The 19,641-nt window shown below is 35.1% G+C and overlaps 2 protein-coding genes across 2 annotated transcripts in view; one reads left to right on the top strand and one right to left on the bottom strand.

Annotated features, from left to right (window-relative positions):
* Window positions 1-19,641, top strand: part of LOC108738933 (zinc finger protein 608) — a 51,900-nt gene that overhangs the window by 23,355 nt on the left and 8,904 nt on the right. The window contains exons 4-9 of the mRNA XM_018472559.2: window positions 13,198-13,321; window positions 13,751-13,838; window positions 13,927-13,979; window positions 14,618-15,394; window positions 15,458-16,991; window positions 17,682-18,061. Of these exons, the coding sequence (XP_018328061.1) occupies window positions 13,198-13,321; window positions 13,751-13,838; window positions 13,927-13,979; window positions 14,618-15,394; window positions 15,458-16,991; window positions 17,682-18,061 (2,956 nt within the window). The remainder of the gene's footprint in view (window positions 1-13,197; window positions 13,322-13,750; window positions 13,839-13,926; window positions 13,980-14,617; window positions 15,395-15,457; window positions 16,992-17,681; window positions 18,062-19,641) is intronic.
* Window positions 18,318-19,641, bottom strand: part of LOC108738942 (egl nine homolog 1) — a 9,412-nt gene continuing 8,088 nt past the window's right edge. Inside the window, exons 3-4 of the mRNA XM_018472571.2 lie at window positions 19,126-19,288; window positions 18,318-18,540 (exon numbers count right to left, since the gene is read on the bottom strand). Coding sequence (XP_018328073.1) covers window positions 18,491-18,540; window positions 19,126-19,288 — 213 coding nt within the window. The 3' untranslated portion in view covers window positions 18,318-18,490. The remainder of the gene's footprint in view (window positions 18,541-19,125; window positions 19,289-19,641) is intronic.

Here is a 19,641-nt window from a genome sequence, read left to right as displayed (position 1 = left end):
TAGGTTAGGTTAGGTTAGGTTATCGGGTTTTGTTCAAGTGACCACCCTCTTTCGATCCCCCACTTCCACCCGCTTGAAAATAATTTTTTTATTGAATTTTATTTGAATTATAGTGTATGAAAATTGTCAAAATAATCAAATTTCAACCCCCATAACTTTTTATGGGGGTGAGGCCGCCACAATTTTTTTATGAGATTTTATTCAGGTGACCACCCTCTTTCGATCCTCCCTACCCCCACCCCCATCTAACACCTCCATAACGTTTTATGGGGATGAGACCGCCACGAACTTTTTATGGTACAGTGGTGGGGGAGACCTCCTCTTTCGATCCCACCCACCCTCTTAAGGGATTAGATTTCCTAAATAGCCTCGGAGTTGTATACATTTCCTAGGAATTGTATACAATTCCTAGATTTCATACATATCCGCTAACCCATACAGTAACTGGTGCTTTTCTAAAGCGTTAAATGACAACTTAATGAGAAATATTGGTTTTTATATTGCACATATAAAACAAATTTCTATTGGTTCGCTGCAAATATTGCAGCACACACGTCCGCGAACTAAATAGCGCATCGAGTTAGTCAAAACAATTAAAATGACGATCGTTTGATTGATTAACATATTGCCTATTTAAGATAATAAATGAGATCTAACAATAGTTTAAAAAAAAAAAACGGGACACAAATTATGTAATTTCTACTTTCGGTGAAAGTTTTACCTTACCTGTATACATATAATGGTAGTTTTATAGCAATTTTATACATACATACAGAGGTATTATTATAAGTACAGTTAATATAATTAGAGGAACCACATGATTGATTTATTGTACGCCATTAACTGTTTACTTCGTAGGAGCATAAGAACTAATTAACGAACGATATCTCAACAAACGCATAGTTGGGCATGTTCTTAATTTATGTGAATTATGAGATAAACTCGTGACTTATGTCATGTATTTAGTTTATGGTTTATCTTACTTATCGTGTTATCGTAATGATAATGTAGAAGTACACATGTTTGTTATGATAAAATGCTTATTGTAATTTTTGGAAAAGCCGCTTGATTAATGTCTACAAATTCGTACGGGACAGAAATAGAATAAAATTATTAACTAAAGACTGAATGCGGAAAATGGGAAACGCGGAAAGTTTTGCTAACTGTGTATTTTTTTATAGGCGTTTGGTCGAATGTTATTGCCTGCTTAATATTTATAACGAAGTTTTGCCATTAGGACGGGCGCCAAAAATGTTCGGAGTCTTTCAAGGAAATTCCATTCTACTTTTTAAACATTTCGAATAATCGTGAATCATTTGGTGAAATTTAAAAGCGTTTGACATTGTTTACTTGATGTCATTAAGGATGAATTTATGTCTTTCTGGAAAAATTCGTAGACTTATGCATTATTTAAATCAAGGACATTATTCAGATACATACATATACCAATTCGTTTATGACATTCTTGCCATATTTTATGGAGATGTATACAACTGAATTGTACTTTTATCATAGTTATGCATGTGCTTACAACAAATATTCAATTTAAAGTAACATAAGATGGTAATTTTAAAAAGTAATATTGCATTTGAAAACATATTCAGTCAACTTAAGTTAGATTCCTGACCGTTACTTTTAAATTATCTACAGAAGAATCCGCTTATAATAACATCGAAAGGGAAATGACAAACGCTTCATACAAAGCATAGTCTTAGAAAATAAACAACTTTCTATTTTGGTTAGTTATTTAGTTTAATAGAGAGAAAAACTACAAATTGTATATATTTATTAACAGAAAAAGAAAAAGAACGACGAATTATAATATCAATATACATAAGAAGGGTCAGAAAAATGATCGAAAATGTTATTATTAATCACTATAGCCTGATATGATTTCTTGAGAATCAGTCATAATAAACGATATGTCATTTTAAACTGAGTCATTATATGCAAAGTTTCCTATAGAGAATTTAATATGAAAACCAAACTTAACACTGCTATCTTCAGACTGAAACAATTTTTGTTTTTTGCTTATAGTTCTACTAGGTTAGGTATTACATTTGTTTGTAAAATATAATAGTTAAAGAACATACCATTTGGAATGTTACTGCTTGCACACAGACATTAACTTAATTTTACATTTTACAAACAAATGTAATAAACAAATACTTAACCAAGTAGAACTATAAGTAAATCAGTCTGAAGATGGTTGAATAAACCGAAACGTTACAAAAAATATAAAGTTGTTTAATTATTTGACCGCCACCCTGGAAAGAACTACATAATATTCAGTCAAGTTCAACTGTTAGACTCAAAAAAGTTAAAAGTATATACATGGGTGAGAAAACTTATTTGAAAATTTTTATTTTTAATAACATTAATGATTAATGGTGTAAGTTTTGTTTGCTTTTTATCGTGCAGATGTACAGCCGAACTACAGTTAAAAAAGTAGTACGTATGAATGTCGATGTGGGGTGTTCAAATATATTCATATCGCTTCACGTGATCATTTATACCCTTACAGAAAAGTGCTGCATGGTATTGTTCAAGTTTGTATTCTGTTGATCTCCCCCAATTCAACAAACGCCACCCTCCGTGGGTAAGGGGTGTACTAATGTGTAACCTATATATCTATGAACACATGTCGGCGCCTATTGTAGTGCACGTGTTTGCTACGTGTTTGTTATCTCTAATAATATATACTTATATAATATAGCTCAATTTTTTTACACATCGATGATGCGCACTATCTATTTGTCAAATTCCAAGAAATGTTCGAAATAGTGATTACCTGATTATTTATTGCCTAATGTTTAGTTTTAATTCCAAAAGTCTTGTAAACAATTGTGTTTAAATGTATATAGATTACAATTTTCAAATATTGTTCACGATTAGGAGTACCCTCCTCCCCAAGGGAAAGAAACATTAATTACATTTACAGTCGACATATGTGTATGTAGTCTATACAATACCTCGAAATAGAGAATTACTGCAAGGGCTATAATTTTTTTTGTACATTTAACTTACACTTAATTTATTGAAAAATTGCAAACTATGTATAAGGAGTAAATTACTTTTATAATGGATGTAGTTGCTAGAAAGGGTGGTGCCGGTATTTCTTTTGAGAAGTACATTCATTATGTAGGCTTGGTGTTTTAAGATAGTTTGAAACGAAATTGGCAATCATGCTAGTCAGGCCTTAATTGCACCGTTTCACGATGAGATTTTCCGTTTTCCCGATTAAATTTTCAGCGAGGATAGAAACGTTGTCGGCGTTAATGGGAGAATTAATGGTCCTTTCGAAAAATAGGGAGAACGATTAAAAAAGCGTTATCAGGACTCGTTCGTTTACAAAAAAAAACAAGCCAGGCTCTTAAGACTGCAATTAATTTTACGTTAAATAGTTGGATTATGTAAAATGTAAAGCAAATAATAAGTTCATATAAATACGTGTGAATTAAATTCATCATCATCAAAAGGTCGTCAGTCCTAAGACTGGTTGGACACGCACCTTCACTCCTTTGTATCCTGAGCTAATCTTCACACTTCCCTAATACTAGAACATTTCACATCCTTAACTATTTGCGAACAGTAATCTAACCTAGGTCTACCTCTACTCCTCTTAACTCCTGTTTCTGCCTCTAATATGTCTCTGACTAGACCTTCATGCCTGGGAAGGTGTCCTACCAACCTATCTCGCCTATTTTTTATTGACTTTTATAGAGTCCTCTGTTCTCCTATTTTTTCTAACAACTCTTCATTTCTGACTTTCTCTATCCACGGTATCCTCATCACTCACACTACCTTTTCTTTTCCACAGCGCCCACCGTCCATGTTGCGCACCCGTACAACGCCGTGCTCCAAACATACACCTTTAACAACCTTTTTCGAATTTCTAAATTAATCGTTCCCGAGCATAGAAGTGACTTCTTTTTATTGAAGGCGACTCAACCGTGCGCTGTTCCTGTTTTATATCCCTACCACACCCTCCGTCCAGACTTATTTGACTTTTACTACAAACCATCTTGTAAGCAATAAATTATGTAAAAATTAGGTTTATAAACTATAACAGTTTCTATTTCTAATCTGTAAAAAGAGAATCAGTTTCAATGCCTCACAATATACATATGTTCAGAATAACAAGCACCCCCTTTTTACGTACATTTACGCAGGGGGGTATCTGCATGTCAAGCGAGAAACGAATCAATTATGTAATTACAATTTATTGAAGCCATCTAGTTCGTCCGAATTATGTTCATATATGATGTTGTAATCGTTTTTTTAAAATAAATTGGATGAGTTCGAACCGTGTAGTGCGATGACTGCAAATTAATCGGATGAAAGAATTAGTATGCACCCCCTGTACTCCCGACCATCATCGGGACGGCCACGATTAATGTCCTCAATTTTCCTTGGTTTCGACGCTGCCATAATTTGCTAGTTGAAATACCGTCAAAATTACGAAAACATAGACAGAAAATCAATTTCCGTACCCGAGACTTAAATACTTGTGTAACAGGTACATACACTGCTGCATATGTTTTCGACTTATGGAGGATTTTGACTTATGCGGATTTTGATTCGACTTGTAGAGGTTAAGATTTGGTATACTTATATTGTCTGCAAATTCTTAAAGTCGGTAACATAGTTTTTTTTCGAACTATAGACGAAATAAGTTTCAAATTATCGGGTTGTAAAGGTTGTAAAATAAAACATTGCTATGTTCGAGATACAGAGATCCAATTTAATTTTTCGAGTTATAAAGTGAAAATATGTACTTGCAGGGACTCTCTGATTATTTCGACTAATAGAGAGTTGAGATTTCGAATAATGGAAGGGAACAAAACATTTTTTCGGGTTTTGGAGGTTTTCGACTTAAAGAGGTTCTACTGTATTAAAAATATGCATTTAAAGTAAATGTCAAATTTAATTAATTTGTCCATGTAAGTAAATAACATAATAGTAAATTGTCAAATAAAGGAGCTGGGCCGTATATGGTGTTGAATTGTGCTGATTCGCAATTGGCCATTTTAGGGGTAGGTTAGGTTAGGTTACAAAAAAATTTCATATCAAAAATGATGGAGCTAACTTGTCAATATTCCTTTACTAGGTTTTACCTGCGGCTTCACTCGCGTTGATGTCTTAAATACGTGTCAAAGAACATAAAACTTTTTTTTTCTATCCCTCAGGATAAAAGGTTAAAGGTACGCTATATCCTTTTCTATATTCCTGAAAATTTCATGATAGGTTTTACCTTTGGCTTTAATGTTCTAAATATGTGTCAAAGTTCATCGACAATTTCATAAAAATAGTTTTTCTATCCCTCGGGAACAGAACTTGTTGGTAAAGGTCTAGATGATGGCTCCCACCCCCTTCGATCGAAAGAGGAGGTCTCCCCCACCACTGTACCATAAAAAGTTCGTGGCGGTCTCACCCCCATAAAAATTTATGGGGGTTCAAAGTTAATAAATATTCCAATTTTTATACATTTCTAGGCATGTAAATATTTATATAGTCATTCTTAAACAATATTCAAAGGTAAAACTAATGGAAAATACATAAAAATATTGAGAAAGTTATATAAAACATTATTTAAATATCTTTATCAATAGGGTAGGTTAGGTTAGGTTATCGGGTTTTGTTCAAGTGACCACCCTCTTTCGATCCCCCACTTCCACCCGCTTGAAAATATCTTTTTTACTGAATTTTATTTGAATTATGGTGTATCTGTGAAAATTGTCAAAATAATCAACTTTCAACCCCCATAACTTTTTATGGGGATGAGACCGCCGCAAACTTTTTATGTGGTTTTACTCAGGTGATCACCCTCTTTCGATCCCCCTACCCTCTTTCGATCTGCTATACCCCCACCCTCATCTAACTCCCATAACTTTTTGTGGGGGTGAGACCGCCACGAACTTTTTATGGTACAGTGGTGGGGGAGACCTCCTCTTTCGATCCCACCCATCATCTAGACATTTACCAACTTGTTTTCTGGATAAAAGGTACCCTATGTCCTTTTTTATACCCCTGACAATTTGTGTACAAAGTTTCATGATAACCGCCGATGGTTCTGGGTGAAAGCTAAGGTTTTTCACCCACCCCAATTCAGTGCTTTTTAAAAGCTTCTGAAAGAACCACTACTGACGTGTGTAATTACATCCGATATGCTGTAAAATTATGTGTTATTACCTCGAACATCATCAATGTTGTTTAATCGTAATCAGTGGGCTTAAAAAGTATTGGTATTAATACAGCAATTGCATAATTGTTTGTTTGTTTCAAATCGCGAATAACAAGGTCAGAACCCATTTAAATTACAGTCGATACATAATAATTTTAAATCGCTTGTTGTCGCGCGTCGCATACGCGATTTTCAAGCAATTAGAATATCTTACGCAAGGAAACAAATGCGTATAACGTCACCTTATTATGTTGCCTCTACAATAATTCGATGATCGTTGAACTTGTTTACGTAAAACGTCGTAGCTGTTTGGAATTATATGCATGCTTTATCAACATGATTCAAGTTTTATGTAAATGCGAGATCGTAAAAATTTACATTTTTGAAATTACACGCTCTCGTCCATTTTTCAACATCGTGTCAACCGTATTGATATAATAATATTCATAACTAAGACGTTAATAGGCGAGCGATGCACCATCAAAAAGATGCATAGAAAATACGTGGAGAGAAATATCTTAGAAAAATAATAGATATATACCAACAAACGACAAAAATTATAACAGTTCGGGGTAAATGTCTAGATGATGGCCCCCACACCCGAAGGGGTGGGATCGAAAGAGGAGGTCTCCCCCACCACTGTGCCATAACAAGTTCGTGGCGGTCTCACCCCCATAAAAAGTTATGGGGGTTAGATGGGGGTGGGAAAGGGGGGTCGAAAGAGGGTAGGGGGGATCGAAAGAGGGTGGTCACCTGAGTAAAACCACTTAAAAAATTTGCGGCGGTCTCACCCCCATAAAAAGTTATGGGGGTTGAAAGTTGATTATTTTAACAATTTTCACACATTATAATTCAAATAAAATTCAATAAAAAAAATATTTTCAAGCGGGTGGAGGTGGGGAATCGAAAGAGGGTTGTGACTTGAACAAATCCCGATAACCTAACCTAACCTACCCTATTGATAAAGTTATTTAAATAATGTTTTATATAACTTTCTCAATATTTTTATGTATTTTCCATTAGTTTTACCTTTGAATATTGTTTAAGAATGACTATATAAATATTTACATGCCTAGAAATGTATAAAAATTGGCATATTTATTAACTTTGAACCTCTGTAACTTTTTATGGGGGGTGAGACCGCCACGAACTTTTTATGGTACTGAAAATCTTAAATTAAATTATCGGGAACAACAACTGATTTACTAGTAACTTTTTATTATTTCACTGGGAAGATAGTCAAGATTTTTAATAGTGTGTATTATTAAGTTTACTATAGAGTTTGGATTAGTAGGTAATACCTGTTAAATACAAATACTAACTAAATTGCCAATATCTAGAATTGATTTTCGAGTTTGTTAAATGTAGCAAAATTGTTGTTACAACACTGTTATTAAATATTTAGTAACGATTTTCAGGCATAAAGTAAGCAATTTGTAGTAATCAATATTTAATTTAATGAGTCGATTATTATTAATCGCAGTAGTAGCCGTAATTATGGCGTTTAATCATTAAAATTGTTGCTGATTAATACGGCATGTAATTAACACACTTTACAGTTTAAAATTGCTGCTGTCCAAGCAAAAACGTTTATTGGAAATAAATAAAATAGATACAGCGGAATTCGTTTATCACGAATCCGCCTATATTGACCAACCGCTTAATATGAAGTAATTGCAGTGTTGAGTTTGGTTTTCATATTAAATTCTCTATAGGAAAGTTCGAATATAATGACTCCGTTTAAAATGACATATCGTTTATTATGACTGATTTTCAAGAAATCATATCCGACTGTAGTGACCCAAATGATTAATAATAACATTTTACTCATTTTTCTGATCCTTCTTATGTATATTGATATCACAATTCATCGTTCTTTTTCTTTTTCTGTTAATAAATATGTACAATTTGTAGTTTTTCTCTCTATTAAACTAAATAACTAACCAAAATAGAAGGTAGTTTATTCTCTTAGACTATGCTTTGTATGACGTGTTTGTCATTTCCCTTCGATGTCATTATAAGCGGATTCTACTGTACGAACTATTCATTCGAAACGGTTATTATGTTTAATTCCATTGTTTAATGGAAGTTTTTTTTCCGTTATCGATAAATAGTCAAAAAGAACTATGAAAACTCGGGCGCATTTAATTTAATAGATAAATAATTGCAACTGCAGCTACAAAATTTTTTTCAATGTTGCTGTAAATTGTTGTCGATTGTTATTTTGTAATTTAGCTTAAAAAGTTTTGATAACTTTCCTGACACGTTTAAGTAAATATTTATTAACAATTTCGTAAAAGCGATGCGTTTGTTCTTGTTTTTTTCTCTTTCTTAATAAAATTATTTTGTTAACAAAATTACATTCGTTGTGGATGATTATTTATTAGGGTTTATTTTGGAAGCCTTAGAACAAAAACATCACTTTTCGTTATTTTTCTTTCCGAGCAATATGCTTGTGCTGTGTAAAAACGTGGCCGTGAAGAGAGAGGCGGGAGGATGAGCGGAGTTCGCCCTCGTTACAATCTGCCACCCCCGCTAAAAATCAATACTGCGGTGTGTGCCACGAGTTCCGGGACAACAAAAGCGCAAATACGTACATAGAATTCCAGTCTGTCTTGCCACATTTTTTATATATTTTAAACTGAAATATAAATTGCCTTTTATATTACCTAAATAATAATAATTAATTACCTAAATTGTAAAAATTAAAAACAAAAAAACTCAAGACGCCGTAAGACAAAAAACTTGTTATGTTAAACTGACCGGTTATTTGCAAGATTTGAACGATTAGAGAAAACAATACTTAACAATTATTTTTGTTAAAGAAATTAATGAGATCGAACAAGTTCTTGATCAATAATTGAACAGACTTGTGAGGCTATTTTGGTCTTATTAGGTCTCAGCCTCACACCATAGACAAACTCGATAAAACTGCAGTCAAATGGGAGGAGTTTTTTAAAAGCAAATTATGGCATTGTACAATTGGTATCTGCTGCCTATGATGTGCTGATGAGATCTAATAAGATCGGTGGTGTAGTTACTATAAGACCAAGTACTTATTATACTGTTATTGGGATTTGGTTTGTTGTATTTATAAAATTATTAGTGCCACACAGGAAATTGTATTTTCATATAAAAGTTATTTTTAGAATGTTTACATATTATTTAACATTAGCTTTCGTTTGCTACTTTTGTTCAGTTATCAAGGGTCTTAAAATTTTTGTACTTTTCGTTGGGTATAATTTCTTAAATAGTTGGAACATGTTAATTTTTCTTTTCATATTTTAAGTTAGGTAACTTACGATAAATAAATACAATATATGTAATAGTACCCATAATAATTTCTTTTTTATTTCTGTGAGAGAATCAAAATTCAGCCTAGGAAGATAATTAGTTAAATCAACCTTTCTTAATTTGTGCTAAAAAGCAGTTTTATCGTAATTAATTTGTAAATTCTCTACATAAATAAAAACTAATTTAGATAAAAACATTAACAAATTCATTATTTATTTCCGCATATAATACATGGTTGGAATTGTGGATAATATGTATTTTAATTAAATTATGATTATATATTTACATGTAAACTCATTATGTCAAATTTTAATCAAGAATGCAATTAATATTGAGAAGAAACACCATTTTTCAATGGTTGCGAATGAAAAGAAGAATCGTTGATTCATATAAATTCATTTTGAGGCTTTTATTAAGTTTCAAAGAGAATAAATAAAGTTTTATGTATGCACATATATGTGTAAAGAAGTAGAATAAAAAGGGTTGGTTGGTTGGTTGGTTGGTTGGTTCTCCACCTAAAGTTGACGGCGTCGATCGACGTCGCTCCCATTAAATTAAACGAGCCGTGAGCCGGTGCGGTGAGAACGTGGCAGCGATAGCGGTAGCGTCGCGACGCTACGCTAAAACCGGGACTTCATCGCGGCTTATAAACTGGCAGAACAGAGAGCCGATATAAGCGTCAGAGGCGCCGTTTGCGTACAAACCCTCTCGCTGCTTCCGAAATGAGACGAATAATTTCGTTTAATGTATACCAATAACGAAAATATTTTCTCGAAGAGCAGAGGGTGAACATTTAACCCAAATAATACTATAATAGCACTGTATGGGGGTCGTGGAACACCGGGTACGAACAAAAACTGAAAAAAAATAGATTTTGATTTACTTAACACTAAAACTATTTGAGAAATAACCCATAAGGAAAAGTCTTAGCAATCTGTTACTTTTCATATATATGTAAATTGTTAAAAAAATTTCCATGTAGGTACTTGCTGTATACTGTCACCAGATTCGTCGATATTTGATTCGTTATCATCATCATAAGGTCGTCAATCCTAAAACTGTAAGACTTGTAAGGCTATTTTGGTCTTATTAGGTCTTAGCCTCACACCATAGACAAACTCGATAAAACTGCAGCCAAATGGGAGGTGTTTTTTAAAAGCAAGTTATGGCATTGTACAATTAGTATCTGCTGCCTATGATGTGCTGATGAGATCTAATAAGATTGAAATCGATAAATTGCTACATACTGTCGCCAGATTTGTCGAAATTTGATTCGTTATCATCATCGTAAGGTCGTCAATCCTTAAACTGATTGGACACGCACCTTCACTCTCTCCTATCCTGAGCTAATCTTCGCATTTCCCTAAAACTAGAACAACCCACATCCATAATTATTTGCGAACAGTGATCTAATCTAGGTCTACCTCTGCTCCTTTTAAATCCCGTTTCTGTCTCTTACATGTCTCTGAATGTCCTTCCAACCTATCCCGCCTATTTTTTATTGACTTCCATAGAGTCCTCTGTTCTCCTATTCTTTCTAACAACTCTTCATTTCTAACCTTCTCTATCCGAGGTATCCTCATCACTCGCCTGTAACGCCACATTTCGAACGCTTCTAACCTTTTCTTTTCCGCAGCACCCAGCGTCTATGTTTCGCACCCGTACAGCGCCGCGCTCTAAACTTACACCTTTAACAATCTTTTTAGAATTTCTAAATTAACTGTTCGCGAGCATAAAAATGACTTCTTTTTATTGAAGGCGACTAGACCCTACGCTATTCTGTGCTATATATCCCTACTACTCTTTCCGCCCTGACTTTTCTGATTTCCTAGATACCTTAAATCAACCACTTATTCTAATTTTTCGTCTCCTATTTTTCTATTCGCTCTTTCCGTTTTTTTTTTCTCTAGCATACCATCATTTTTATTTTACTTTTATTTATTTTCATACAGTTTTGTCAATACCGCTTCCATTTTATTTAAAGCTATCTCTAACTCCTCCTTGCTAGATGCTAATATCGCTATATCATCTGCAAATCTAGGCATACTAATCTTTTGTCCTTGTATATCTATCCCTACAGTTATACTGTCTTTAATGATGTTGATCGCGTCTTCGATGTATAGATTACATATTACATAATAGTGAAGCAGTTTCAGAACAATTTCACCATAAGATACTGTGTAGTTTCATCATCATTGACCTACCCTTTGCTCCACACCTTTTAGAAGGGTGCAATCTTAGGTATTCTCCTTTTGTTAATATTATATGTATATCTCGCGTAGGCGAAGGGTAAACGAAGTAATTAACTGAGAAGCAACTAATTAATATGAACGTTCGGTGGCAAATTAGAGAAGGTGGTGCATCGAAACTTTCGCAGTGTAGACGTAGCTATTAAACCTCTTAGCTGGTGTTCAGTTATTCAGGGCTTATTAAATTAAGGCCTCTCGTCATCTGCGCCTTCAGGAAGAGCGGCATCGTCCTTTCCTCGCCTTTTAAACTCTCGTTATTAAAGAAAGTTCCGTCGATCTCGCATCCCCTCTCGGCAGATGGGGGATGATGGAAGGACCGAAGGGATTTATTTAAAATTGCCTCGTTCGAGCGGAATGCCGTTGCAAGATTACGCTTAAAAGGCGAAGTAAAAGGGAGAGAATTTTAAAGCCTGTACACTAGAAATGAGTTGCGATATTGTTAAATATAATTAACATCGGCCACGTCTATAATCTTACGTCACTACGAAAATCGAAAATATACGTAGCATCAGCTATTAAAGCTGCTAAATATATGTATATTAGCTACTAAATAGGCCAGCACCACCTTTATGTACAGCGTCATTCACAACAAATGTGAATGGATCAGTGGTAGGTATGTTTGGCTGCTGTGCAAACGGTCCCGGTCTCCGCTCCCGGCCTATGCAAAACATTTTTTTTTTCGTCTTATGTAAATAATCAATTAAGTATACACGTTATTAATTTATATCACCAAAGTTTTACCCTGTTTATTTAGCAAATATTTAAGGAACATCGTTAATTTTAACGTTTGTTTTTATTGTAAATTAACGCCTGAATATAACACATTGTATGCGCTAACGTTTTACTAAGAAAAGTACATTTACTTAAATAAGTAAACATTCGTGACTCTTGACTATTATTTCAAAAGAGAAAGAGCATTGTAATAATAAGGATTATGGATATTCCTTTGAAGAAAGCGCTAATTGGTTTTATCAACTAATTTTCACTACAACAGGTTAAATATCTTTTTTGTTGTACGTAGGATGTCTTATTTTTACGTAGGTGCTCATTAGAAGAATCTACATGCTAAGAAAAATCTTAAAAATTGTTTACGTTAGACATTTAATACAATTCTAATATTTATTTAACTAATATTCGGAAATTATTCAGTTAATTGCGTTTGTAAACTTAACCATCCAAGTCGACTGTAGAAAGTTGTAATTTAATACTTAGATTCAGATTAACATGTACGAATTACGTCAAAATTACGCCTTCCTTGGAAGATTAAAATGTTTAATGGAAATACCTACGTAATATTTCGAAATTTTATATCGCTTAAAACAATAATCGTAGTCAAATTTATTACAAAACCAATTGCAACCCTTAAACTGTGGTAGATCAAATTTTATGCTTTACATGTATAAAAACATTATAATGGTTTTCTATGTCAGTATTTATCGAGTTATAAATTTTTTGTTTTCTTTTTTTCAGGAGGTAACAGATGTGTGTATAGGAACCAGTGTGGGTACTATTACTGAACCCGATTGTTTGGGACCCTGTGAGCCTGGCACCAGTGTTACTTTAGAGGGTATTGTGTGGCATGAGACTGAAGGGGGTGAGTTTATAAATAATTGTTTTTAATCTGTACTTAATATATATCGATCAGAAAGCAGTTCACTATAAGCAAAATTATATTTTCCTAAAATTAAATAATATGTGATAATCAATATGGGCGGTTTTTTATTTAGATCTATCATCGTTGGTGGTTTTCTGCATTTAATTTGCAAATGTTTGAACGTATTTACGAATTCAAATATAAAGTAAAGCTATTGGTTTTTTTATTAGTACATTGTTTGTCCAATAATTGGTTTCCATTGTTTTTCCTTTTATGTGAAATTATTTAGTTACAACACACGGAAGCAACAAATTCTAAATTGTTACATTTCCTATAAAAGAAGAAAAACAATTAACTTTGCGTAAAAACTTAAAAAAGTTTCGATTTATTTTTAATATAGATAAGTATTTAGTTGTTTATTACGTCCAGGTGTACTGGTTGTGAATGTAACTTGGAGAGGAAAGACTTACGTGGGAACTCTTCTCGATTGTACCCGACATGACTGGGCACCCCCACGGTAAGTTTAGCACCAGATTATTTTCATAAAAATTGAGAGTAGATTTATAAAACAGAAGACAATAAAACAAAAAATTCTACTGTTTCAGTTTCTGTGATTCCCCTACCAGTGATTTGGATGCAAGACTTCCAAAAGGACGAGGTAAAAACAAAAATAATTACTACTTATTGCTAATCTTAATCACACATATTTGCTGAATAAAATAATTCGAAGTGGTCTGTATTCCGTCGAAACTGCCAGACGCGGATCGCGATTTCGATCTTTTTGGATCTCATCAGCACGGCGCAGGCAGCTGACAACCTTTACCTGCTATTTTAACAGCGCGTTTTAGAAAATACCACAAATGGCGTGGTGAACGTTCACCAGGTATGCCAGCAGGTAAAGGTTGGTCTGTGTTCTGTCGGAGCTGTCTGCGACGCGCTGATGAGATCAAAAAAGATCGAAATCGCGATCCGCGTCTGGCAGTTTCGACAGAACACAGACCACTTCGAATTATTTTATTCGATTATGGTAACGTGCCTATCACGTTGAGGTTGGCTACGCCGGGATTCGTTTCAGCAAGTAGATATCCATATTTTTAAATGGACCTTGTTGGAGCATACGTAATCCTAAAATGTAGCATCGTACTACGGATGGCGTTCACCACGCCATTTGTGGTAGTTTCTAACACATATTTGTTGGTTTCAATATTGTTTTTTCATTATATTTGTAGTATAATTTTAATAATAAAAGTGTTGGTTAGTGTGTATCAAAAAATGTTATTACTCGATTTCTCATAGAAACGCGATCGTCTGTGCATAGTAAATTGCGAAACGGCGGGGGTGGCGTAAAGGGTCGCCGGGGTACAACGAACGGCCCGCCGACCGGTCCATCCACTGCCCCCTCGTCACCGACGCCTTTCGTGCCTCCGCGGCCCGAGCCCAACAACAAGCGAAAGAATAAGTCGGGCGAAGACGAAAACAATACTGCCAACACAAACAACGTGGCGAAAAAGTCTCGGGTAGCAGCGCCCCCGTCTGCCCCGAACTCATCGTGCGGCAGTCCGCCCCCGTCACCTGTCCTTCTCGAGTGCCCCGAACCAAACTGTTCGAAAAAATACAAACATATCAACGGACTCAAGTATCACCAGTCGCATGCCCATGGGGGCGGTGGTTCAGCTGACGACGAAGATACCAAAGACGTTACATCGATGAGCGAAAATGACGAATCGAATATCGAAGCTCCGAGTCCTGTTACTCCGGTCAAGTCACCGGAAAAGCCCCAGGATAATCCACTGACGCCTCAGAAGAAGGAAACCGCGGTAGATCAACTTCCGTTAATGTTGCGTAGTGGCAGCGGACTTCTGGAGGTGCACAGCCAACCGGATACTCCTCGAAGTACACCACCGTCACCGGCAACCCCACAAAGTATTCAGGACTTGGGTGTAACGAATGCTGCGTCTCCCACTGTCCCTATTGCTGAGCCAAAAAATGTCGTCAAACCGGGTGTGCTTAGGTATAATTCTCCCGAAGAATTTCCGGTTGGTGTTTTTGCGGGGAACAAGTCCATTTCTACAGGTATTTTATTAACAATTATTGTCTTTGAATCAACAATTGCTTGAACGTTATATTTGTTTTCAGGGTCTCCCATTTCGAATTCTGCCACCATGCCCCTATCTCGATCGATAAACGGTTCCGATTCTTCTAATGATCAAACGTTACCGCCTCCAGAACAGTCTTCTCAACCACAGTCTTTCGCCAGTCAACTTCAGACGCAAATAAACATGACGCAGCAGTCTTTCGATGACTCTCCGTCCCTCTTGATTCCAACACAGAATACCCAAAGTGTTGCTCCTTTACAACCCGCTGAACAACCTTCTTTTGCCCATCAACCTCCCAGTCCGCAGTCTGGTAAACTGACCCAGTTTAAGGTAAAACCCGCTTCGGCTCTCATGCCAGAGGAAAAGAATAAGGATCGGATTAGCAAACCACCAAATTATAAGAAAAAGAGCAGAAAATCACCAGCTGGTAGCCCTCATCCGCCTCAGTCGAACCAGGACCAGCTCATGTTCGGAATCGAGAGTTCAGGTCGTGACGAAGTACAAAGTCCGGCATATTCGGACATTTCGGACGACGGCGCTCCAGTGATAGAGCCCGACGTAACGGATAAGAACAAATCCATCGACAAAAAGACTGAAACAAGTCAAGCAATGCCGCATATGCCTCAGTATGGAATGTATCCGTTCTACGGTCAACCCCAATACATTATGCCTTCAGTTCAGGACCCGAAAGCGAAGGAACCTGAAAAAACCGTAGACAAAGTGCTGGAAAAAGAACCTAAAAAAGACGGCCCTGATTTCCAACAAAAGGTCATCCAACAACACTATTACCCTTCTTACGGTTATGTACCGGGATATTCTTACAATATGGATCCCTCTTCATACGGTTCGGTCTCGATAGTCCCGGATGACAAGAATAAAGAAGAACGCCTTAAAGAGGACGTGAGTCCTGTGGATCACGTACCAAAACAGCCCACTCCCATACACAACCCGATTCAGGTGCCCACTCCAGGAAAAATAAAGACTGACTTATCGCTTAAAGAGAAGCATCAAAACGAAAACCATCAAATTTTGAAGGAAAGCATCGAAATGAAGAGTCAAATGAATCCCTACATGTATCAGAGGCAGCAACAACAGCATCAGCAACAGCAGCAGCAGCAGCAGCAACAACAACAACAACAACAACAACAACAACAACAACAGCAGCAGCAGCAACAACAGCAACATCATGGACAGAGGGAGGAAGACATGCGGCGTTTCTACGTTTATTCTGACCAAAGAAGAAAAGAACAACAGCAACACCAGTCAATCCAAAACGATCATAAGAGTACAATACCAAATAAACCGCTTCCTCAAAGTCCAAGTGTCAAGTCCTCAAAAGAGAAGATGGAAGAAAAGAAGGAGAAGGAAATAAAACAGGAAGGTGTAAAGCCCACGATGGAAACCCAAGGGCCACCACCCCCGCCAACGTCACAATACGCTTATATTCATCCTAGCTATATGCAATCTCCTCATTATGGAGCCTTACCATTTGATCCAAATCATCCCATGTACAGGAGTATTATGGTTCCAGGACCGTATAGCGGCAATCCATACTTACATCCACAAATCCCTAGGTAAGCAACTATAAATTATCCAATCCTTATTTTGTTGTGGATTTATTAAAATTTTTGTAAAGTATTAACGAAAAAATTGTCACATAATTACATATATTTAAAATATTATAATCGTAAACGGAAACAATACTTTTATAAAATTCGATATTAGGCTATTTTTATTTTTAAAATTGATAAATTGCATTGAAACGCGTACGTAATTGTATTTTTACCTTTTTTTTCTAAATTAATGACCAATTGCATTTAAAAAAAATCAAGTACAAAATAACAGTTGCTGAATTGCTAATTGACTTTTCCTATAATGCAAGAAGTAGTATTTGTTTAAACAATTTTGTAGACCTCTTTAATTTATGTTTCCTCCAAATAGTTGACATTTATAAATAACTACTTAAACTGCTTAATTATGAAGTGACTAATTTATTTATCGCTATCGTTGATAACTGAACAGTTCTCAGACAATTTATGATGGTCATAAAATTATTTATTTTAGAGTTTTCAAGCTGTTACTGCATAAAATTTCTATTTATAAATCTGCAGATTGCACTTATGACTAAAAATGTCTGATATTTGAATTTTATTATCTATAAACTTATTTATTACATGACACATTTCAAAATATAGAGGAGCAAATTACGCATTAGGTAATTAAAAATTGTATTTTAATGATCTTGTAAATAATTTTATTTTCAGGTATCACGCGCCTGAAGACTTGTCTAGGGCCCCTCCTCCTACAAAAGCCTTAGATATGCTGCAACATCACGCGCAATATTATTCATCTCATAAAATACACGAACTGCAGGAGAGGGCGATAAAATCACCGAATCCAAAGACGTCGATTGCTAGTTCGAGTCCTTCGAACGCAAACGGTCCCCCTGGAAGTGGACAGCCGCAGACGCAAGTGAGCGGGCCTACCACCTCCCAACCGAGCAATACGACGCCTCAAGGCGGCAAACAGACTCCAGGCGATAACAATAAAGACAGTAGGTCGCCCCCGCCACAAAGACATGTACATACACACCACCACACGCACGTTGGACTCGGCTATCCCATGTATCCTGCCCCCTACGGAGGTAAGTCTCTTATATGCTTATTTTTTTTGTAATTGGCTTCTGAATCGGAAATAACATACCTATACAATTTGAATTTGTAGGATACAGTAGTAATAATATAAGAAACGAGGCAGGGGTCATGTTGATAGAAAATGAGGAAAAGGCAGATAGGTGGAAAGAATATTTAGAGAACCTTTACGCAGGCCCTGAGTTAGGAGATATATTAGAGAAGGAAGATAGTNTACAGAGTATATTACAAGGTGTACTAACAAATTCCGCCACAAATTATATTTTAAACAATATTTTACATTAATTGTAGGTCTTAAACATATTTGCTAATTTATTGGTCATAGAAGATTATTATTCGTTATTTCTATCAAGTTTCTAAAATACTTTTTATTTAAACTTACGTAATTGAAATATCACATGTTATTCAGCATATTCCTGGGTTTATTGGAGCTGCTTGGTAGTTAACACTGGCGCAGAATTTGTCTTATTCCCTATAAAAAGAAGAATAAATAAACTTATTCTGTTAAATTTCATTAGAAATTTCAATACATTGAATTGTAATATTATAAGATGGATTCTCAATTTAAATAATAGTGCTACTCTACATTTCCTCCACTCAACAATAAAAAGCCTTTACACTTTTATTTATTAAAATTTTTTTTGTGACAAAAAATGAATAAAAGTGTGAAGTAATCAATCAGTAAGCGCGACATTTATTTAATGTATTTCCATTTGAATATGATGTATATACGTTTGATGTGAGAAGATTAATTAGCGCCCCTTTGATTTATTGCATGTGTACACACAGTACAAATCGAATACTCTTCATCATATCAAGTGGAATTTTATATTATGCATATTTTTGGTAATAACGACGTATTTTATCAGACTTAGTACATATGCTATCATATGATTGTATGTACGTACACGTATATATGTGTGTATGTAGCAGAAATATGCACCAAGTACAAATATGACTCATGAAAATTCCCACAGAAGGGAATTACGCACATGAAAATAATGATGATAAGTAATAATACGTAGTTTCTAACTATGTATATCAAACTTCTACTTACTCTCCTTTTCATAACGCCTGCAAGCTTCTTCCCTCTCTATTGCGTCAAGGTACCATAACGTGATAGCGTAACGGGTAGCATACGCTGGTTGAACTTCGTGGGGGTTACGCCTATCTGACCAGAAAAATAACAATCTATCGAATAATGGTTCAATATCTGCTACCTAAAAACAAGAAAAAAATCGTAAATATTATAAACTAATCGGCTATTTATTTTTTTAACTTTTATTAGTTACATCCTTTATCCTTTTAAAAAATCACCACACACATTTAAAGTTGTGTTGACGTCAATAGAAAATATTATTTTCCTTTTTTTTTTTTGGTTAAACAAAAAAAATAAATAGAAGGTGCTTTTTGATTCTCCTCAATTTTTCAATATAACCCATGAATATGCTGTAAACACTGCTATTTTCGAAAACTAAATGAAATTCAATTAAAACAAAAATATTTTTACATTATTTCAATTTTAATCGCGTCAATAATAGTTTAATCAATTACAATGCTAAAGGTTATCATA

This window comes from Agrilus planipennis, unplaced genomic scaffold (genome assembly GCF_000699045.2).
Source record: "Agrilus planipennis isolate EAB-ADULT unplaced genomic scaffold, Apla_2.0 scaffold25, whole genome shotgun sequence".
Classification (NCBI taxonomy): domain Eukaryota; kingdom Metazoa; phylum Arthropoda; class Insecta; order Coleoptera; family Buprestidae; genus Agrilus; species Agrilus planipennis.
The sequence above is the reverse complement of the archived record's forward strand: the minus strand, read 5'-3'. Positions and strand labels throughout refer to the sequence as shown.